Genomic DNA, 22,982 nt, shown 5'->3' on the forward strand with positions numbered 1-22,982 from the left:
CAATACCTCTCCTAAGCTCTCAGATGACTCAAGGTTTCCATTCTACTCCCGCATTTGTTCTTCTGAGGCCCTGAACAACTTTGCCATTGTGAACTTACTAAAGCACTTCAAGTGGAACAGAGTCGCAATTCTCGTGCAACAGGACCACATTTTCACAAAGGTAATTCCAGCTGTTTGCCGGCCTACATGAACAGAGATTACAATCGTGATGAATTTAAATGGAGAATAATTTATCCAGTGAAGTTAAATATATTTTTAATCATGACTTGAGAGAGAACCAAGAAATCTCGAATAACCTTTCGTGAACCTGATTAACATCAGCTTAAACTATATATCACTATAAAATGACTTTTTATTTGGTCACAAAACATTTAAAGAGACATCTGAAGGGTCGAAATTAAGCACTTGTTATTTTTGCAGACCAAAGAGAACTTAATGGCGTTACTTACCAAAAACAACATCTCAATCGTCTTCATGGAGAGTTTTGAAGAGGAACACAGGCATCCAGTTCGTCACATTAAGGTAAGCCTTCAAGTAATTACTGCTGATAAACTAAACCAAATCACTTTCAATTCTTAATATCCATACTTTTCCGGGTGAGATCGTAAGTAAGGGCCGCAAGGCTTAATTGACAGTTATTTATCGGCTAACTATATCCAGAGGATAATTCATTGTTTCCAAAATCGATTTTTTTAACGTCTTAAAAACTTAACCAACACTAAGGGTAGTTTTAACACCATCGCGATTTATTTCAGAGGAGAGATGTCAGAATCATCATTGGCCTGATGTATGAAGATCAATTCCGAAAAATCGCATGTCAGGTGAGAAATTTGTTACATTTATTTTTAAGGTAGTCGAAGACTGAATAACAGAGCAGCTCTCTACATTGTTTGGAAAAAAGTTTTGTGTTTTTTTCAATTTGAGATATACCCGTGACTGTTCTCTTTTAGGCATGCCATGAAGGAGTAACAGGCAGGAAATACGTTTGGATTCTTCCAGGATGGTACAGTGAAAAGTGGTGGGAATCGAAGATTGGAGACACTTCGTGTAGTGGAGACGACATACTTTTAGCAGCAGGCAACTATCTCGCCACCAGACCTCTACCTCTTGGGGATTCCAAGACCCCTACGATTTCAGGGAAGGTTAGTCACCAATTTGAATGGACTTCTTCATACTGGTTATGACTGGCCCACTTTTTTACTTTCGGGTAGCCAGTCAGAACACGAGATGTCCCTCGGTCATATTTCCCGCTCGTGCGTTCAGCCACAAATTAAGGAAGGCTTTTTAAGCTATTTTTTTTACCTGCTTCATATTAGAGATTGATCTTATATAGGCGAATACTGATTAACTCCTTTTATTTTGTGATCTATATTATCAATGGCCGTAGTTAGTCGCCAGCGATTCATTTTTCGGATTTTCACATTACAGACTGCTGTTGAACTTAACGATGAACTCTTAGAACGGAGCAGGAAGATAAATTACCCAGCAAATGGATTTTCCTCTTTTGCGTATGATGCTATTTGGAGCATCGCACTAACGTTGCACCAGTCCTCCTTCGCTCTTCAAGCACGCAACAAGAGTTTAACAAACATAGCGTATGGTGATCGCGAGGCCGCCGAACTCTTCCGACGAATACTTCGGAATTTGACCTACATCGGCATGTCGGTGAGCACGCGCATTAATCACTGTCGGAACAATTGAAAGTTTCATAAGGAAAGGAATTTGTTTCTCTTGCACTCTACCTTAACGGACGAAAATTTACTTTCTAGTCCACCAAAACATGTCTTGAAACCTAAACATCTCCAGTTGTAAATAACTTCTAAAATGAAATTTCAATAGATGCTACATCTTTGTTGCCATATTGCCTTCGGAGGGGGCGTCACCGAATGCTTTAGCTCTTAAACTTAAATGCAAAGCCGGTAGTTCGAAGCTTGATCCCCTCACTTTTCCTCTCAATTGAATCTTTTTTTCGCTTGTATTTGGATCGATTTTCCGCTCCCCTTTGTAAACAGCCAATTAGTTTGTTTCCAAAGATTGAGATACTGTCTAAAATGATACACTGTTCATTTAATTTCTTACAGGGCATTGTTAAGTTTGACAGAGTGGGTGATAGAGAAAATACGATCGAGATTTTGCAACAACAAGGTGTGCTCTTTATAACATTTCCGAAATCTTTATTGATTCAGAACTGCAGCCAAATACTTAAAGTAAAAGTTATGTTCAAAGAACTGTCACACATTCCTACATTTCATTTTCAGGTGATTCCAGGACAGTGATCGGATTGTGTGACAAATCTTCCACCATGTTGAATGACTCTTTGTTCATTTGGGAAGGTAATTAGTACAATATCGCAAATACAACAAAGTCTTTTGTTAGCCTTGAAACTGAACTACACTTCGCTTTATCAGTTGAAAATCAAACCGAATGATTTCCGCTTGTATGACAAAATTAATCCAGGATTGCTTTGGTTTTACTGAGCTTTGCATCGCGGCTAGTGTTGAAAACTTGCGTCATCAACCAATCAAATGTAAAACTAAAACCAATAAGGAGTCGACAACTCGCGTTTTCCCGCGCTTTAGTCACTTAACTTGTTTTACATTTAATTCTCATTGGCTCCTAAAGACAGTTACCTTTCTCTTGATTTGCCGCGGTCACTACTTTGGTTGGCTTTCTAAAAGTCAATCTTTTTACGCTGTAATCTTTCAAACTCGCGACATTTTTGTAATTGTTAGAAAACTCCTCGAAAATGCAAGAAGCTTTCAAATTAGATTAGCAAAGCTAAAAATGTACTGGTTACAATCTTTCCAAATATGAAGCAACATATTTTAGTTTAAAACGTTCTCTTTGTTTTTTGCCGATTTAAGCCATTTAAACTTTGAGAAAAAATGTCCCAGATAACCGATTCTCATTCTTTATTGTTGATGATATCGTTGTTTGTCGATAATTTTGGAAGATGTTGTTTTGCTGTTATTGTTACTGTCATTTTTACCTTTATTTTCTACTCTATTCACTGTAATATTTATCGCGTTTCAAGGCAAGATTCCGGCTGACGGAGTAACCAACACAACTGAACCTTATGAAGCACCAAGGATACAGACCATCATGACTCTTGTTACATCCTCTCTTGGCGTGCTGTTCTCTTTGGGATGCCTGACTTTAAATATATTATACAGAAAACATAGGTAATAAAAGTTAGTAACTTCACCCAAATTTCAGTCTTTGGCTGTACATTTGAAAGGTCGCTGACTTGAATGCGGCTGCAGAACCGGGTATGAGAAGGCGAAGAAAGTTTAACCAAAACGTATGCTGGTAGAATATAATAAGATTAACAACAATTTCTAATTGCTGATGGCATTGGGTAATGCGGATTGGGAAGTATTCGTCGGTCGTACCTCCTTAGTAGAACCTGGTAGAAGAAGCAAGTTACATTTGACTTATAGAAGAAAGTGTTATGGTACTATCATCTGCTTAAAAGTCATTTCAACGTTCTTAACTTCTGATAAATATCATGTCTTAGTCCGGAGAGTGAGGACCAGTAGACTTTTTTGCACTCGCAGATCAACATCCGATAGCTAATTTTTGTTGATTGTTTTCTTTTTGTTTGAACATCAGGATAATCAAGATGTCGTCACCGCATTTTAATAGCATAACAGCCATTGGCTGTCTGTTATGCTATATCCACGTTTTCCTGGCAGTTTTGGGAAATTCATTCGTTTATGGAAAAGGAAGCAGATCTGTTTGCGTGGTAAGTAGTTCTGGTAATCAATTGATATCGCATATGTTATGCTCTACGAACCTATGTACTGGACGTCTGTGAATTAAGGTAAGCGGCGTAACAAAAAAATTAAAAGAGACTGAATGGTTCCCATGTTTTACCTACAGGAGCATCTTCCTTCCCTTAGGGTTTCTAAGCTCAATTCTACCACCAGAAATCGTCTCTTTAATTTGATATTTTACTACAACCTGAAGCTAGCTTGGTCTCTTAATTACATATATTGCAAGTCATTGATTCTCTCTTTTTTGTATTGTTGGCGAAAACAAAACCGGGTTCCTTTTTCCTGTTTGCTTGTTCAACTCGACTATGAGTGTAACTCGATCTATAAACCCAGCTGTAAAGAAATCAGCCACCGCTTGTTTGACGAAACAAAATTTGTATCTATACCAGCTCTTTGAAAATCGATTTTTCTACACTAGGTGCGCGCTTACCTTATTGCTGTTGGATTTACATTGGTGTTTGGAGGAATGTTATCGAAGACTTGGCGTGTGTACAAGATATTTACTAACAGGCGTCTCAAACGACAGGTACATTCCCAGTGTTTCAGTATTTCATTTTCTAGTTCACTTGTTAAATGACTGAAAATTTTGAAAGGGCAATAAGAAAATCTTTTATTGTGGTCCTTCGGGTGTCAAAGTCGTGAATAGGAAAGAAGCTGAAAAGGTCGGGAAGACGCTTTTAAGAAGGACGCAGTCGAAGTCGTATGCTGTTGAGAAGGACGTAGTTAAAAAGATGCAAGTGAAAATGACGCAGCTGAATTTAACGCGATTTGAAAGGACACAGTTAAATGGACACGGTTGAGAGGATTTCAGGATTCAGCGATCTTAGAAAAGTCACTGGAAGAATAGAGAGACTATTTTATTTCCCATTCAAGTGCTTGTGTTACAATTTTCGAAAGCGACTGATTTTATTTTATTTACATTTGTCTAAAATACGAAAAAAATCACCTTCTACTTTTTATCTATTCATCGACAATCATGCCACCATTCTCGTTATCATATTCATCTTTTCCAACAGATAAGTGGTCTGAGTACGTCTCACCTATTGCTTAAAATACTCCATGGTCTACTGCTGGATATACTGGTGCTTGTGAGCTGGGAACTAGTGGATCCCTTACAAGCAAAAACCATACAAATGTCCGATAAGGTATAGAGTTCATGGAAGTTGTCTTTTGATCAAGAAACCCCACAGTCTTGAGACCTTTTTATGTTTTGATTGTTGGTCAGTCAACCCCGAACAAATGTACTGCTTGATTCACTATCACAACAAGTTCCAAGGATACATCATTCTATTCATGTCTAAATGGAAGAAAAAGGTTGAAGAAGGCAGGCCAACTTTTTAAAGGATATTTCCTAATGAGCAGAAATTTCAAATGATCCAAACGAAATTCAGATTATCGTATCGTCGCTTCTTGGTTTTCCCTTGTCCAAACTGACCACTGAAATACGTTCAGTTTTAATTTGTGTCACAAAAGCAGCAATAATCGCTCATTTGACATTTGACAAGATAAAGTCTGTGTTTTAGCCAAGTTGGAGCCGACACTTATCGCGGTTTTCGCGGTTTCCTTGGTACGCAGAGACCAAGAATGTTATTACTCCCCCCCTCCCCCCTCCCCCCTCCCCCCTCCCCCCCTGGGATGCGAGTCCATTGCAAGGTTACCCCCACCACTTCATCGGGCTTCCCTGACAATTTATCCTCCTGGGTGGAGAGAGGCACTCAATTTAAGTATTTTACTCAAGAACACAACACAATGACCCAGCCGGTTCTTGAACTCAGACCTTTCGACCCAAAGTAGAACCCGCTAACCATCAGGCCAGCTGCGTCTCCCAGTGTTAACTAATCAACACTTATCTTCAATTTCATTTTCAGATGCACCCCGACGACGAAGACATACACATTCACATAACAATTCACCAATGCGATTCAACTCACTACTCCAAATGGTTTCTTGGGATACTGATATACAAGGGCATACTGCTTCTGTTTGGCGTCTTCCTGGCCTGGGAAACGAGAAATGTTCACTACGCTGAACTCAACGATTCCAAGAACATCGGGGTAGCTGTCTACAATATTTTACTGTTCTCGGGGCTTTCCATCACAGCGGAGTTTGTGCTGAGTAATTATAATGCCAAGAGGATCTTCAACAATTCCTTGATACACCTGTGTACCACCATGGTGCTTGGTTTAGTGTTTCTCCCAAAGGTATGTGGCCAGAACACAAGTTTATATCGCTTTCGTGGATGTCGGAGTGTGAAAGTACACCCCTCTTCCCTTAGGAGACCTAGGTTTGATTCCCGAGCCTGGAATCACATGTGGTTTGAATTTTTCTTGGTTCTCGTTGCTCGGTGAGTTTCTCCCAAGTTCTCTCTCTGTAAAAGCCAAAATTTCAAATTCCTGTGCGACCCCCGGAACCAAAGGACAAGGAACTACTCTGTTCATGTGCCACTACTTAACTGTTACTCAAACTACTTTACAATCTCGTCTAAGGGCGAATGTCTTTCTTTCTCTTTCCTCTCCTCTCTATAACATTATGTTCGCACCCTGTTCTGCTGTATCCTGTTCGGTCCTTTCGATAATTTCTCCGAGGCAAGAGTCGCGTCAATCTCTCCCCTTCCCACGGATTATTTCCTTTTCTGTCCTACTCTTTTATAAGCCCTGTATGTTATCCATTTGAATCTATGCCCTTAATATCTTCCCTTATCTTTCTTCCATTCTGTTCCTTTCTTCCTCTTTTTTCTAATATCTTTAACCTTTTTCATTTTTACGTCTTTTCCTGACAGATCACAAACCTTGCACGAGAGTCACAAGTGCATCCAGAAGAAATCCAAATTCAGGATGGAAGGGAACATAATTCGTTAGGAAAGAAAAATTTCAATTCGACCAGTTTTGGAGTTTCGGAAATCGCGCAGACGGTTCATTAGTGTGATGGAAATTCCGTGATTTACCGTGAACATAATTTTATACCTCAGCTCCCAGTTGAACCGTTGCAGTGAAAAGAACCACGACATCAGAATTTGAATCGTTTTCTAGAATGTGCAAAATGACGAAAAACAGGTTCTAAACCATAAACTCATGGGCTGTCAGAAAAAAAAGTACTAGAACATGAGAGATAAAAACAACGGAAAGAGGATGGCAAAAGATGGAGCAGTAAGCGTTTAATGATACAGTAACCTTGGCGTTTATTTATTCAGTAAACCGATCTTTAAACATTAATTCTTAATTCCGGATGATCCAATGTGGTTAAGAGAAAAATTTTCATGAATAAAGGAGATATAAAATAATCAGCTGGGCAAGGGTGATAAATAAGCTATGACAGCGCAGATTTTTTTTTTCACAAGTTTAGGTCTCCTGCCGACCGAAGGATTCGATAGTTACGACTAATCAGTTATAATAAAATTGTCACACTCATCCGATTTTACTTAGCATTTGAGATTTTCTCCGGGTTTAGTCTTCTATTCACACATATCAGGTTAAAACGGTCGTTTGGTCTTCTATCCACACATATCAGGTTAAAACGGTCACTCAAAACGAATGCTTTATAGAGACGTTTGAAGACGCCGTTTTACTGTGTTAGCGTCAACGGATAGAAACAATTTTTGGCAAAAAATAAAAGTTTTTTTAAATTTCTTAGAGATAATTATGACTGGTGGAAGGTCGATCGTGAGTTCGTGGCACAGTTGATAGCCGGAACCGAATGGCGTCAGTTTTGATAGGCACGAGTTCTTGCCTCATTAAAGTCTTACCTTTTAAGCCTTGATGTCATGTTATCCTTTTTTTTTTCATATTACCATGTATTTATCGAAATAAGAAGATAATTTAGTTATACGTTTTCAAAGTAACTTAGTGGGCCAATGCTTTATACTAATACTAGTGATAATAATGACAATTAATTGTTTGGATTGGGCAAATTATTAAATGAATATGTTCATATCACATGATAGTCTGGAACTGATTCCTAGGAGACCAGTACAGTTTCAAAACTGTCCCTCAGGGTTCAAAGAGTTCACGCATGCGCTGTGGTAAAGGAATAGAGGCGGCTGAAACACTTTGTGTTATTTTTTGTCCATTAAAACTTCATTTTTCACTTAAAAATCTTAAAACACTATATGGTTTAAGTTTCTCAAAGCTGTGGTACCAAACGCATTCTCTGACAGCGAGTGAGTTGGTTGCAAAGCAGACTACTGCATTCATTTATTGATACTTAGTATGAATTCAGCCTTCCCCTCTCGTTTTCACAGCCATTATCTGGTCTCGATTAAGTGCTACGTTATACACTTGTATTCCTGTGACTCTCCCCTTAAAATATCTGGCATCACCAGTTTTCACACCAATTCTGACATTTAAGTCGGTGGCCAATTGAAACACTCCAACAGTTTCTTTCCCTTTTTCCACTCCGTCGATCCAGAGTCTAGCCACTCCAGTGTTGTAGTCGTAAGAAACAGCGACGTAATGCCACTGACCTGAGGTTGCAGGGCTTGTTACAGATGAATACATATTACCCTGTCTATCAGCTAGACGGAAAAAAAAGTTTCCACCAATTGCTATCCAAAAATGAACTCTCCAAAGATTTGAAGTCGAAGTCCCATAGCTGAATAAAGGTCCATCCGTTGGTCCCTCGGGATAAATCCACATCACAACTGTCAAAGAGTACATCGTGTCTAACCCTCCGCTGTTTGGGAGTTCAATGTAGCTGTTAGATGTACCCATGAACCGATACGAACCGCCAGCGTTTCCCTTAGGTCCAGTTGCAAGCTGCACGTTGGAAGCAATTCCGTCAAGCTGACTACCCAGCATGTCTTTTGTAGTGTGTGCAGAGTTGAACGGGTAGAACGCGACAAGACCATCCACATCTAATGGAGATACAATACAAGGTAAACATTCTATACCAGTAGTTTCTCTCCTTTTAATTCTTGTGATTATCTTGGGATTTAAACACAAAATCAAAGATTTTCCCCTTCGAGTCCGAGTCGTGGCTGCCTGTGTTCACCCAAATGACAACTTACATACCAGTGTATTTTTAAGAAAAGTGAAAAGGAGTGATTTTCGCACGTCTTTTTCAACAACCCTGTGCCCTGTATTAGGAGCAACAGAGAAACAAACCGCAGTTATAAGGACAAGGTGTAAAAAAAGGAGCAGTATTAAGATGCCAGCAATAAACCATAAAGTTAGACTTGATTGAAAAGCTTTCAAATGCAAGGAACATTAAACATGGTTTTGATTTTATTAATGTACATGCTATGACGGAATTGATTTGGTTTTGCTACTCTTCTTTAATTCCTGATTCACTTCCGATCGGCAACTCACGCTGCAAGTGCTAAAGTATTGACATATAAATAGATAGAAAGAATTGAGAAAAAAAAACATTTTTGTTACTGTTACACGCATTTCTTGTACATAGGTCACCTAGCTTTGTTAACTTTAACATCCTGCTGATGATTTATTCCATGCTATTAGACTTTATTATTGGCGTTACCGCTCTTTGAGTAAAAGCTACTAGAGTGTGAGATGAAGTGAATCTAACCTATTGTTTCACATCTTGGTCCGGTAAAGTATGACGGGCAGTTGCAGTGATATTTGTTAATGCCATCAACACAGCGTCCTCCATTCAAACATGGATTACTGAAACATTCGTCGATATCTAGGAAAGATAAACCAAACAGCTGACATGAATGTCGGCATGAGAGAAATAGAAAAGCAGGAATTTTTTTGAAACTATTGTTATTCTTTCTAAACGACGATCAGATGTAAAACTCCACCGAGGTACAAAGTGGAAGGACAGCGTAGTTTCGGTTCGAAGCTTAGAACACTTTTCGTTTGAGTATTATAAAATCAAAACAGCAGTAACCACAACGGCCGATCAGAAGAAAGGATGAGACCTTTAAGAGTCAACGAGAACTTATATGAAAGTAAAACCAACCTGAAACTGCCCAAAGCGCGGGAAAACGTGAGAGACTAAGTTGTGGTTGGTTTTAGTTCTGCGTCTGCCTGTTTGAGAGAGTAGGGCGAGTTTTCTTGCCCAATCACAGAGCCAAGTAAAGCAAAACCAATGCAATACGGGCTTACTTTCAACACTCAATTGAAAATTGCTCTGATATAAACAGGACTTTTGAGTTTGCGTTAACAATACGATAGCTGAGTTACCTTGACAAAGCAAACGACACAGAATCACGAATTGACTTAAAAGGGATTCATTTTTACATTGGTCATGGAATGAGTGGTCAAATTTGAACATCAATGCAAATATTCCAAAGATCATCTTATTTAGTACATTTCTGTGATCTGTATTGCAGAATTTTATAAGGATACGAATATTGAATTCACACCGATAATTCGTGAACTCATTTTCCATTTCTATGGTTAATTATTCGATTTATAGCCATCAAAGCTATTTATTTCATCCCCAAGATCTAAATAATAGCAGTTCTTCAGAACCGTCCATAATCCATTAATCCTATAATTTGCGGTAGCTCAGAGTAGTTAATGTTGCGTGAAGCAATTTCATAAGTTGATTTTTTTCTTTCTTGTCAACTTTACATTAACACCCCTGCACTTTGGAGAGGAATTTCATTTTGATCACTCAAAAGTGTGAAACAAATAAACAGCTAAAATGGAATGCATTGCTGAGAATTCTCAGGTTTGAACTCAGCATGTGACGTAAATGAGGTCCTTACAGCGTTTCACTTAGTTAATTAATTAAAAGAAACGGAATTAAAGAAAAAACATTTTGATGTCACCTTCGCAATCCTTTCCTAAATATCCTGGAGCACATTCGCATGAATACTTGTAATCATCGTAGTTAGCCACACAAGTTGCATTGTTCATACAAGGATTACTGGAACAACGACTCTGTCAGTAGATAATGAAAAATTTTCCAAGACTTAACTTACCTCTGTTAAGACAAGGATCTCTAATTGATAAACTATAAATACATCAACTATTGCAGCCACATGCAATAATTTGTTACACTGAAACGGAGTGTTTCACTGAATGCTTTAAATGGCTATTTCAGTGCCTAAAAAGCTCGGAATTTAATGTTTCACTAGTACTATTTTGAGAACTGTGACATTACAGACTGAAAAGGTTAAATAATATAAATAATATAGCAGGCTAACTCTTCTACACTGTATATATTCCCACCAAAAAATTATGCAAGAAGAAAAAATTCAAAAATATCTCTCTACATACCTTTATGCTGTAATGATGAAATGTTGGACTTGAAGAAAACTTACTTGATTTATTGTACTTATCGCTAGGCAAAAGTTGGCAAGACATCTTTCTGTGCACGTTATCTAAGAACGCCGCACAGTTAAAGGAAAAACACGATGGGTTATCAACACACGTTACACCGCACTCTCCAACCGTACTCACAAGAGCTGATAACAAGGGTGGCAGATCCAAAAAACTAAATTTATGCGAAACAAAGTTGACATAATGAACACCGTCTTTCCTGTCGCGTTTCAAGATTTTCGAACCGTCAACTTCTGTGCCACTGACTTTTGTATGACTAAAACTTAGAAATACAATCGCGTTCAAAATCCCCACCATGTTAGTAAAGCTGAACATTATTAGTTATGGCTGTTTAAGAAACGCTGATTAATCGGACGTTATTTGTAAATGTGATATGAGCCTACGTAATCTTATTGGTTTGGTTGCTGATTCGTTTGCAGTTTCTTAGAGAGCCATGAATTTTAAATAAGTTGATGAATCGCGAGTGAAATAATCTCCGGTTTTTTTAAATCAAATTTTAGCATTGAATTGTAAAGTTTCGGGAGTAAAAAAGCAAATGAAAACAATACCAAAAGACTGAATTTCGAACAGGTAAACTGTAAAAAAGTTTCGAGAAATAAAAAATTAGAAGACAAAACAAATAAACGGCGTTTTGGGGTTAGAGGACTTCTAATGACGCCAATTAACAAAGAGATTACTGGGTGCTGGAGTTCTATAGTACAACAAATTAACATAAGAATGACAATTCATTGTTAATAACTGAGTTGAAAACGTAAATTGGCCACCGTAAAGAGTAAAAAAGCTGACGTTTCGAGCGTTAGCCCTTCGTCAGAGCGATTGCAATCGCCAATTTACGTTTTCAACTCAGTTGTTAACACTAAATTACCTGCTATACTCTCCCACCGACACAGCACCACAGTTTCTTTAGAAACTTACCCCCCTTTATTTATTTAACATAAAAATTATTCGAATGAAAAAAACAAACATAACACTGAAAATGAAAAAAATACGCGCTGAAAACCAGTGCATTCTCATGTAACACGAGTGCAAAGTTGTAACACGAGTCAAAATTACAAATAGCGCGCATTCATCCAAAATTTCGTCTGTCTTGCCTTTCTGTAATGTTTTTCCATGTAAATTATTAACCCAGTAATAACATGATTCCTCTTTCAATTTGGTGTTTTTGTAAATTTTTAAAGGCTACAAATTGAAATTTTGTTGTCTTTGAAAAGTTTACTCGTGCTTATCACCAAATTGCACTCGAAATCATGTTATCTCTAAAAAAGTACTCGTGTAATTTTCCGCATTCGCAGCACGATCGTGTTAATTTTTTTAATTAGTTCCAGAGACAAAAGCGCAATTACTGGCAATCAAGAAGACAGTGATCCGTTTTACGGTAAGTTAGTGACTTACTGAACTAAACAAACATGCCAAAATGGATCATTACACAAAATCACCTGGTTTGAAGATTCTTGACAGGCGATTGGTCACATTGTGAATAAAAATCCTGTGTGTTTGGAGAGCCGGCGTAGTAGTTCAGCCTAATCTTTTTTCTCTACACATGCTCTAAAAAACATATAATTTTACCTTTTATCGCTTAAAATTCCAATGTGGACGTTACCATGTTGATAACAGCTTAAAACAGTTCCTACCTCATCGTAAACTATGCAGTAAGAATCTGAAATAGTAGTCGGCGTGATAACCTTCTTCTCCTTTAAGAAGTCTACCTTCTAAAATCCTTTAACATTGTTCAAAGTTAATAAAAACACCTGACTCGAAAGCCAGGTAAATAATTGTACGCACATGAGGGATTGTGCTTGTAAAAGTATCATGTTATGCAAGAAATTATAAACTTTTTATATTCTCTTGTATAATACAACTGGCATTGCCCAATTTTTCCTAAGTGTAAAAAATTACTGCCCATTTTTCCAAATAATGTCAACAGTTATGCCAGCACAATCTATAAGAGCCTACATCCATGCATTATGAAGGAAGAAATGCTCTCCAAATTCCAGATGTATTATTTCCTTTGCCATCTAAGATATCTGTGTTCGTAGTTTCTTAATTGTTTTTTGGCCTCCGTAATCACACAAAAAACGTACTCTTATTTCCTTTTGAAATATTAAAAAAGTATTTATAGATTATGTATTGTGAAATAGAGGCTGAGAAAAAGGTGTACTCAAAATGTAAACATAAATCTGCAAATAATTGACGTCCATGCCTCTGTGAAGATGGACTGATGGGAAATCTTTGAACAAGACCCTAGAATATTGCTTTTAATCACAGTAGAATCTCCCTAGTTTGAACTTTAAAGGGAAGCAAAAAATGGTTCGAATTATCTGAGAGAAAATGATTGAAGTATGGAGACATGGGAAATCGGATCTTGCTTCAGGTCACCGGGGGTTCCAGTTTACCGAGATTCTACTGTGTCAACAAACTCTTAAAAATCCAATCTCTTTGTAAAAATTGATTTCTCCATTGCGCCATTCAGCAGTTTGTTGAATATGCATTTACCCCATTTTAGGAAACCTTTTTTCCTGTCATTTTAATTAATGCGATATTTAATAGATGTGTGTGGCAAATAAATCTTCAGTGGATTCATAATTAACACGCGCACTAAAGGCACTGAATCTTGAATTTTTGGACTACCCCAGTTGAGTTCATGAGATGAGATATGAACTCATATTTTTTTCGTCTTTCTACCTTCCTCCCCTTTCTTTTGTTTTTCTTAGTGGGCGAAGGGAAATCAATTATTTTGCCTAGCATATGCAAATATTGTTCCCAGTGTTCTGAATTTAAAAGGACATTTTAATTACATTTTCCTTTTTTTTTTCTTTTTTTTTTTTCATCCTGCTCTTTTTGTGTTATTTCTTACGCATTCCGCAGAACGGTTTCGAGCTGGAAGAGGCATTTATTGGTAAGGACAGTTTAATTCAAACCAAAAAATGTAAAAATATTTTTTTTTAAGCGCTCAAAACACGCAACATCAGAATTCACTTTCATCATTCAACAGATGACGAATATGTCATTAAGAACATAAAAGATTTCGTATGCGTTTTACTTGTGTAAAGTGGATTTCTCCTTCGTTGTTTTTTTAAAAACGGATTTTCCGAAAGAGTGAAAGCCATCCAGAGAGTGGTACCGATATAAGGCACAAATAACCTGCGCAGTGTACCTACCGCAGTATACCTTCTTGATAAACATTGGTTAAGGCTATCACTAAAGGCGAGGTGAGTAGCAAAAAAAAAATTTGTTCTAGTAAATTCGATAAGCATTTAAGAGGGTCATTTAAGCATTGGGTGATGGCTCTCTTGGCTTACAGGTTAAAATTTTGGTCATTTTACGGCTAACGGTCATCTCCGTTGTGATTTTAAAAATAATTTACGGTCAACTTTTTCTAAATAATGGTTAGAATTTGTCAGTTTTTACGCCTAACTGCTTTTTCTTTTTTTTTTTTTGCTGTTTTACGGCTAACGGTTAATCCCATCGAGACCCTTATTTAAGGGAACATTCTTGTCGAATGCCTTTTCCAGCATTTTAAAAAGTTTTTTCAAAGTAGTTTTACTTCGGCTCTATAAGGTTGTGGTCCATAACGATAAATTTTAAGAACAATTATCATGATTTAGTGACAGATAATGTCTTTAGGGTATGTTTAGAAATGGCAAATCAAAAATGGATAAATAAAGGGAGAGGAGATGAATCTGTAAATAAAAATGAGAAAGTATAGAGAATTTGAGAGAAGTTTAATTAGAATTATTGGAGTGAATGATCATGAGACGTACATGATTCACACAGGCATTTATAACGTCCTTTTTCTGATTCTTTTCATCTCCACTAACTCCATTTTTTGGACAAAACGTTTGACACTATTTTCCTTTGAAGTCATTTTTATCAATTCATTGCGTGATCAATACTGTTTTATCTGCGATCATTCATCGCCCATGACCTGAGGCATTAATGTTATCACGTACTGATTAATGTCAGGATAGAACCGCAATTTCAACCAACAAAGCAGTTGTTCAAACTATGAGACATTTTTAGGCAGCTGTAAAGAAAATAATTGTCATGTTTTCTTCCGCTCCCATTAGCTTTGTGATTAAATTATTATCACAAGCATATTAGATCGTTGCTAATTAGTTGTCGACTAAGAGGCGAATTTCATTACCCAAATAGTAGACTAAACGCCCTGTTGACGTTGAGGTCCATAAATCATTGTCAAAACATCTCTTTTTTTATGAAACGGTAACTGTTGATAGTAATTTCTTTAAAGGTGTCAAGTGAAGGAAAATTGTCACTCGGTGATCTGAGTTGAACTTTGGGAAATCTGACGCAAGATGAAGCCATAAAACTTCCTAAATTCAGTTGAAAATTTTTTTATTCTCCATACAGCTTTTAATTAAAAGGAACCGAACGCAGTCATCGCATCATGAACAACTCCAGTCTTCCAAATGTCGACCAGGGATCGTGCTGGCTCTTTTCTTCTACATTCTTCACAACGCTTTTGGTTGTGGTAAGCTTAGCAGCTTTCGTTGGCAACATTCTTGTCGTTATCGTGGTGTTCAAGACGCCAATTCTTAGGACAAGTACTAACTTCTATTATGTCAACATGGCCGTTTCTGATTTTCTGGGCGCTCTATTCACCTGGCCAGTGTATCTTACTCACGAAATCATAACAAGCAAGGGGAGCCTACTCCACGGTACTCTGGCTTCAGCTGGGTGCAAAACGGGGGCCTACATAAGACTCCTGTCATACTTGGTGTCTATTCTAAGCATGGTATTAATCGCGGTGGAGAGGTACATCGCGATAGTACATCCCTTAAAAGTGATCCTACTAACACGAAAAAAAAGAGTAGCCTTAATATTTGCAGCGTGGTTGATACCTATAACGTATTCCGTGCCTCACATCTTTTATTTCGAGGTAGAAGAGGTTGATCAGATAGCCTTCTGTAGATTTTCATGGAATCCTTTAGCGATTATGATATTTTATGCTACTACCTTTATCGTGTTTTTTGTTGTACCGTTAACATCGATCACTGTTCATTACACTGTTATTGTGCGCGCTCTGAAAAGAGCCATACCAAGCGATGATGCAAACCAAAATAGTTTTCAAAAGAAGAGATACATGCACAGCCAAAACATAATGAGGTTATATAAGTCAATCGTGACAGTATTTGTCGGTTGTTATTTACTTTATACCATGTTCTTGATCATAAAAGCTACCGTCCCTAAGCTTTTTCTCAAAGACGAGTGTAAGTGGATGCTGGGTATTTTCTACTTCATACTTCCGTTGCTCAGTTCAACGGTCAACCCGTTTATTTTGTTTCTATTCAGTACTAATTTCCGTCAAGCTTTACAGACATTGTGTCCGTTTTCTTGTCCAAAATTCTGCATAAAAGTGAGAAGAGGGACGGTACGAAGTTACAGAGTAAGTTTTTCTCCTAAGGAAGCAACCGGAACAACATGAATAACACGTCACTCATGAGGCACACTGACACACGATCACAAAAAAGTTAGAAAGAAAAGAAAAAAAAACCGGAAAATACAGAGTGCAAGTCTGAGTTCTTCTGATAAGATGAAGGTGAAGTACGGTCGTTTCGTTAACGAACAGTTCGCTAACGCCTTGTCTTTCATTGACTTCAATCGAATCGACTCTCAATTTGTATTGAAACGACCTAACTCGACTTTTCGGTCGATATGAAAACGATTAAGTTCTAACGTTGGTAGAGCTAAAACTTATGTAATTTAACGTTCTGTAACGCGCCAGAGTCAGAGAAACGAGCCAAGACGTTGGCGAGGTGGTCGTTTGGGAAACGACACGTGCGCGAAACGAACAGTTACCATGAAGTTCAACTTTTTGTATCTTAAGTATCATACATTCTATAATTTACACCTAAAAATAAGTTTAATATTGTGGTCTATGGCGTTGACATCGTTTATGATAGAGATTAACGTAACTGCCGTGTTAGACCATTTCATCTATTTGGACTAATCTCCTGACAAGCGTGGCCAACGCGATGACGGAATGGGCTCATTACCAGGAGGCTAAACCACGTGATTTTAATCCTTTGTATTCGATCATGTAAATGACTAGAGATGGATATTATAACAATACAATATAGACTAATAATATAATATTGTTGAGCAACTATGAAAGAGAAATTGCGAAAGAGCAATTATGAAAGAGCACTCAAACGTAATCCATAATATAAACGAACAAACCAGACACACAAACACTAAATAAGCTAACCATTTATTTAAACTGGAATATCCTTTGCACGTTGAAGAAACCTCCTTCTCCACGCGTTTTTGCATCGCAACAAATACTAAGAAGTACCACAAAATTACATTTCTAATAGTCTCCCTTTGACGGAAATTTGTTTCAAAAAGCTACAGTGAAAGACACCCTTCCCCAGACCTGTTTATTTGAGAAATATTTATCTATACAACGAACCCTGAGGACAGCGGAGTTATTCATACCTTAGAAGACATGCGCTCCCCCCTCATTTGACCTTAATATCAATGCAGTTGTTGAGAGAAATTAAATATCGGGACACTTTTAACTCGAGACAGTTTTTTTTTTAAATCACCAACTTGCTGTTGATATCACAGTTCAAAGGTGATGTTCTCTGTCTGTTTAAGTTCAAGTTGAGAGGGTTAGAGGAAAACAAATCGTGGTTTAAAAAGAAAGAAAACATCCAACCACTCAATGAATCCACTTTGATGTTTTGTATAGACTTCATTACATAGTCCAGTAGTAGATAAAGCTTCTGGCCGAAGAGCACTATTTTTGTCAGTTTTATATTCTTCTTACCGGCTTCCTTCGTTTGCAAGGATTTCATAATCTCTTCCTTTTTAAAAACTAAGAGACGATTTCAAGTAACCAAAATAATGGAAAAAGTGATCCAAATCCCGTTCTTTTATATCAAATATTGTGAGTTACTAGATGCAGAATAATTTCTTGAATTGTAGTCTATTTAAACTTTGCAAAACTACTATCTGTATCATTTCCTCGTGACCTATTGCGTTATCCCAGAAATTTCATTGCAAAATCACCATCACCCTTCACTCCCCAGATCTAGGTGGTAATTCTCGTTAGTATACTGTGATTTCAGTTCTGAGAATTTGGTGCTGGGTCGATAGTCTCTTGGATGATATTTTAATACTCTCATCACTAGTCTGGTTAATACTGCATTGACAATGTCAGGAGAAATCATGTCTGGGTCACTCCTGGGAGTGAGTGGGTCAAAACCTGTACCTCAATGACAATTTCCTACAAAGAGCGAATACCAATTTAACAACTCCTAACTTTTTAGTTTGTATCTTCAAACACACCAAGCATGAAAATACTAAACAAATTGGCAGCATACTTTGAAATAACACCATCTGAAAGATAAAATTAAAAGCATTCGCTGCCACATTTTGGCGAATTTAAATTTGGAAATTGAGATCTTCTCAATAAAGAAATTATATCCTTCATTAGAAATCCTGAAAGGTATGTAACAATATTTCAATAATTTTTTTTTTGTCTGCGATAATTCGGTAATTTCTTAGTGATAAAAATACTCAATCACGTGTATTAAGCTGAAAAAAGTGTTATCTGTCATTTTTGGGTTTTACATTCGGCACAAAAGAAATAATTTCTTTTTAGAAAATTTATCTCGAAAGTTGTGAACATTAATGAAATTCAGACGACTAAGTACAAGTGTTAGATAATCCGCTCCGGTGCTGTGTCGAACTAACTGCCTTCAGCTCTAAGTACGTTGTTGCCCTTTTTAAGAAAAAATACTCCTTCCACGAAAACTGCATACTGGAAACCAAAATATATGTGATGTAATTATTGCAAGATGATACGACGAACTTCGCCATGGGTTTTCGAACCCACTAGCACGCTTTCCGTGCTCTTTCCGACAGCTTAAAAATGTCTCTGGTCAGAGTGCTCAGAACATTTTACCTTTAGTTCCAAAAACATTTAAACTTCAGACCGTGGACTTGGTTCAATTTAGTTTAAGGTGGATCACGCCAAAAAGAAAAAAAAGTACATCAAAATTTCTGTGATAACGGCACCTCCCTTAAATAAAACTTAACAAAAGAGTCTTATTTTTACACTTGTTCTTACGACCACTGCTTTCAGAACCCATACGCTAATTCCTGCTGCATCAGGTGGCTCTGTTTGGTCAACTTTTGGTCGACATTTGTCGATGAATCTTCGAAACTGTTCGGTCAACAACAGTAGGTGGAGCTTCGGCTACACTCACGTCAAACTAAGAATGCTCCAGTCAATCTTTGTCGAATTCAAAGTGTTTAACCTTTCCTCTCCCATTTTGACCTTGTCACGAATTTCCGCGTGCATAAGAGCGAGCTGCGTTTTCATGTCTATGTAGTACTGAAAATCTGCATATTCCTCCTCTTCCAGGCAATTTTCTAAAATCTTCGACACTACCTCTCCGCGCTTATCGTTCACTTCCTTGATTTTACACGCTTCCTCGTGTTGCAGAGTGACCTTGTCGATTTTATCGAGTAAGATATCCTGAAACATGAAAAGAAGCTCTCAAAATAAGTTATTAGCGCTGCCAAAAGGCCTGGCACTCCTTGTTATCCTTCTTTAATACTTTTATGGGGCAATTTGGGAAGGAAAGAGCCTGATTCGAAGTCACTGTATATCTAGACAAAGAAGACAAGGAAAGCGATTTAAGGAAAGAACAGGAAAAGCGAGAGAACAAAGACAGAAAAGGAGTGACTAGAAACGATGAGGAAATAAAGGAAAGTGAAACGAAAAAAGGAAACTCAGCCAACACAGGAGTCTTAGAGAGGCAAGAACGCAAGTAGTACTGCACGGCCGATAAACCTTTAGCACGCATTACTTGAACGTGCGAGGGTTAACACCCTTCTGAACAGAAATAATGCATGTTGTACTTCTCCCATGACGGGCTATCAATAACGGTCATAGCTGGGGAAAAAACCTAATAACTATAATCACTGATACCCCACTTACTCTTTGCTGTCGGTCGGCTTCTTCAGACATGTCCAAATCATGGAGCATCATTTCATATCTGTGCATTCTCTGCGTGAGTATCAGTAACAGTCCTATAATCTTGTTCAGCTCGCCTGTAAAACGCTGATACTTAGAAAACTCGCTATCACTCGTCTTTCCTTCCACGACCTTTGTGACTCTTTGTCCCAGCTCCTCATTGCCATCGATTTCATCTTTAATTTCGTCCATCTGTGATCTCAAGTCCACTATTTTCTGCTTCATGCTTTCCACGAGATCAGCCTACATAACCGAAAAAAGAAAACATCGTCAGGTTAACAAAAGGAAGACAGATGGGCAAAAGCTAGGCACTAGTCTCCCATTCGAAACGCCTCGGTTAGAGCCCTAGCCTGGTCTCCACCCAGGAACACAACTGGGTTTCTTCGAAACTCTCCGCGGGAAATTGGCGCGCAAGCGGCAAGAAATGATCCCCTCGCGCATGCCCTACGTTTGACCGCAGTGTTGAGGTGTGGTCATTAGTGTATGTCGCGTTACTTGGAAACGCGAGGGGCAAAAGTTCTATATCTAGTCCAGGTAACATAGAGGACCATGGTCTGAGTATGTAACCCAGGCCCAGCCATGTAGGCCTCTAGAACGTATTCGACTTATAACTAACAGCTTACCTTCTCTTTGTCCAATTCTACCAGTTTTGGGCTCAACATGCTGTTAGGGCGGCTTCCGGATGGAGTGGACGTACTAGAACTTAAACTGTGAGGGCTGTTAGAGACATCTAAACAGGTGCCCTTTTCGTTAGACCCCTCTAATTTGGTAGGGGTTGACGTTAATACAAGTGGAGCCGGCGGAGGAGCTCTTGGAGAGATATAACTCCTGTTCTCTGTAACAGATGCATCTTTTGATGACAAATCAGTACTTCCGGAGAATTCCAGCGCTGTACCAGACAATCCACTAGATTCCAGCTTCCCCGGTCCATTTAGTTCCACTTGAGTTTCGTGGTTAATTTCCACGCTTGATTCCACCACGACAGATCCAACAGGTTTTATCACATCGCTACTATCCACACCGTTTCGCTCAAACGTCTCCTTCTGTTCAATTCGATCCCGTCGCGATTCATAGTCACCAACCGAAGGCGGAAACTCGACCAGAACTTCCCGTGGCGGGGAGGGCAAAGGCAAGCTGTCTTGTGACGTTTCTAGTGGGTCGAACAGTTCCAACGGGGGCGGAGGCGGCAGAGAATCATCTGCATCCCAGAACACGCTGTTTTCGTCTTCATTTGAAGGAGGTAGAGGTTCTACTTTGGCCGACTTTCGACTGAAGTCTAAGTCGGGAATATTTGAGTTAAAAGAAGGCTTTTCATTCTGTGAAGTAACTCCCTCTGTCGCTAAATTCACTCTGTTTTCATTTCGTGTGGCGATTTCAACTTGTTTCGATGGTTCTTCCAGAGTTTGCTGTCGTCCCTGACGCGAAGATGAGGTTTCATGGTAAGGTCTTGGTTCCCTTGGACCGCGGTTGTTTTGAGCGTTGGAAGAGCTCCAAGACGCTCTCTTAAATTCCTGCTCCGATCTGCCCTTATCTGTTTCCCATTGTTTCGGTCGATGTCGGCCACCTTGGATCGGTGATTTTTCCTGGTCTAGTGATTTAGAAGCTGACTCACGTCTGCTAGGAGACCTGGTATCGAGAATTGATTCCATGGACGAAGATCTGGCGAAGGAAAAGGCCTGCAGTTAGATCACGTTTCGATACTGGGCGTCGAAGGAAAAAAATGAAAGGTCACCACACAGCCGGATAGTTTCTTTAAATCAACAATGGACTATCTAATTCAATTAGAAAGGCTACATATGGCGAACACAGCATGACTGCCGACGACAAATTATATACCGTAAATAAAAACTCAAAGGTCACCCATTAACAGAGAGCTCGCGCGCGAAGCTGTAAGAGCGCAAGAGTGCGATAAGGGTGTGGGGGTGGGGGGTGTGAGAAGGGAGAGGGCAAGGAACCACTTCTACTCCCCCACCCTTCCAGCTAATTTCTCGCCAGCCTCTCACGGTTTTTTTCAATGGTATTCAACTATCAAAAAGTGATTTCAATAATATAATGAGCGGTTAATGATCCATAGTCTGAGTGGCTTGAGGGTTGTTTTTCTTTTTTTTTCCGGGCGCTCGATGAAAAGGAAAGGTTAAACGGTCTAAAAGTAGGTTTAGAACAGTCTCTCCTTTCCGGCGAGGTCACTCGTATGAATCAAAATAATAAATAGATGTTAGCGTGCCGCACGGGACTCTAAGAGCACCTCACTCTCACGTCTGCACAGCGTGCTAACAAAAATATTTCTTTTCCCTGTTTTTTTTCCAATTTTTTTTTTTTTTTCTGACTCGCAATACAGACATCACCGAAAGACTTCTCGTAATCTAGTCTTAAAGTTACGACGAAGGGGTTTTCGTTTTAACTTTGCAATTTGCGTTGCGCAGGCTTTCGGCACAATAGGCGAAAGTTTAAAAAATTTGAAAACGTGCTAAAACATTCCTCAGCACTTCAAAAATGTAAATATGCTGTGGTTTCGATACCAATATTGGGTTTGAGAGTCATCTTCCTTTGATCACTGCCACCAAAAATTAAAAGAACACAGTCTTTGAGCTGAGCATAAAACCACAAATAACAGCTCTGTCGAATGTCTGAGATTCTTATCACACATTCCTGTAATTCACTGGGCTGTCGAACTCAATTCAATATCCGCAATGTCGAATAGAAAGCTGATTGATATGCCTTTGTTTCCGGTAATTTGGTCCATGACTCCCTTAAAAATTCACAAAACAGAATTTAAACTGATAGGGCGAAAAACGTTTAATTTTCCCCGTTGAAGGTTGTTCCAATCCTTCTAAAAAGGAAGTGACGAACCAAACATATCAAAGAATTTTAACACCATTATCTAAACAATGTAGATATTGGGCTGAGAACTACACAAAGAATACAAGATATCGGCATTTTAGGCTGAGAGAG

General features: G+C 38.5%; 4 protein-coding genes across 5 annotated transcripts in view; 2 read left to right on the top strand and 2 right to left on the bottom strand.

The window, feature by feature from the left end:
- Nucleotides 1–7,861, top strand: part of LOC113681135 (gamma-aminobutyric acid type B receptor subunit 2) — a 15,056-nt gene extending 7,195 nt beyond the window's left edge. The window contains exons 5-17 of the mRNA XM_089192380.1: nt 1–160; nt 421–522; nt 756–821; nt 951–1,142; nt 1,429–1,665; nt 2,082–2,145; nt 2,259–2,333; nt 3,035–3,182; nt 3,613–3,745; nt 4,195–4,302; nt 4,793–4,921; nt 5,645–5,977; nt 6,556–7,861. Coding sequence (XP_089048506.1) covers nt 1–160; nt 421–522; nt 756–821; nt 951–1,142; nt 1,429–1,665; nt 2,082–2,145; nt 2,259–2,333; nt 3,035–3,182; nt 3,613–3,745; nt 4,195–4,302; nt 4,793–4,921; nt 5,645–5,977; nt 6,556–6,696 — 1,888 coding nt within the window. The 3' untranslated portion in view covers nt 6,697–7,861. The remainder of the gene's footprint in view (nt 161–420; nt 523–755; nt 822–950; nt 1,143–1,428; nt 1,666–2,081; nt 2,146–2,258; nt 2,334–3,034; nt 3,183–3,612; nt 3,746–4,194; nt 4,303–4,792; nt 4,922–5,644; nt 5,978–6,555) is intronic.
- On the bottom strand, nt 6,916–11,526 carry LOC113681089 (uncharacterized). Its single transcript, XM_089192379.1, has 4 exons — nt 10,961–11,526; nt 10,510–10,621; nt 9,297–9,413; nt 6,916–8,625 (listed from the first exon to the last, which is right to left on the bottom strand). The coding sequence occupies exons 1-4, from the start codon at nt 11,336–11,338 to the stop codon at nt 7,988–7,990; spliced, it is 1,245 nt and encodes a 414-aa protein (XP_089048505.1). The 5' UTR covers nt 11,339–11,526; the 3' UTR covers nt 6,916–7,987.
- Nucleotides 11,527–14,093: 2,567 nt separating this feature from the next.
- Nucleotides 14,094–18,846, top strand: LOC113681110 (QRFP-like peptide receptor). 2 transcript variants are annotated; one of them, XM_027198181.2, is made up of 2 exons: nt 14,094–14,232; nt 15,392–18,846. In XM_027198181.2, the coding sequence occupies exon 2, from the start codon at nt 15,429–15,431 to the stop codon at nt 16,464–16,466; it is 1,038 nt and encodes a 345-aa protein (XP_027053982.2). In that variant the 5' UTR covers nt 14,094–14,232; nt 15,392–15,428; the 3' UTR covers nt 16,467–18,846. The 2 variants fall into 2 exon arrangements, with proteins under 2 accessions (XP_027053982.2, XP_089048507.1); XM_089192381.1 differs by lacking the exon at nt 14,094–14,232 and adding an exon at nt 15,112–15,244.
- LOC113681109 (uncharacterized) overlaps nt 17,235–22,982 on the bottom strand; it is a 15,907-nt gene continuing 10,159 nt past the window's right edge. The window contains 3 exon segments of the mRNA XM_027198179.2: nt 17,235–19,529; nt 19,995–20,273; nt 20,654–21,689. Of these exon segments, the coding sequence (XP_027053980.2) occupies nt 19,254–19,529; nt 19,995–20,273; nt 20,654–21,689 (1,591 nt within the window). The 3' untranslated portion in view covers nt 17,235–19,253.

Source organism: Pocillopora damicornis, chromosome 13 (genome assembly GCF_964200805.1).
Source record: "Pocillopora damicornis chromosome 13, jaPocDami1.2, whole genome shotgun sequence".
Lineage (NCBI taxonomy): Eukaryota > Metazoa > Cnidaria > Anthozoa > Scleractinia > Pocilloporidae > Pocillopora > Pocillopora damicornis.

What these genes read in the sequence shown, in the direction of transcription:
- LOC113681089 (XM_089192379.1), bottom strand. Translation starts at nt 11,338, where the DNA reads ATGTTCAGCTTTACTAACATGGTGGGGATTTTGAACGCGATTGTATTT. An exon ending in TTCATCATTACAGCATAAAG is followed by an intron (nt 10,622 to 10,960) that starts GTATGTAGAGAG and finishes ATCTACTGACAG; the next exon opens with AGTCGTTGTTCCAGTAATCC. An exon ending in ACCAAGATGTGAAACAATAG is followed by an intron (nt 8,626 to 9,296) that starts GTTAGATTCACT and finishes TATCTCCATTAG; the next exon opens with ATGTGGATGGTCTTGTCGCG.
- LOC113681110 (XM_027198181.2), top strand. Translation starts at nt 15,429, where the DNA reads ATGAACAACTCCAGTCTTCCAAATGTCGACCAGGGATCGTGCTGGCTC.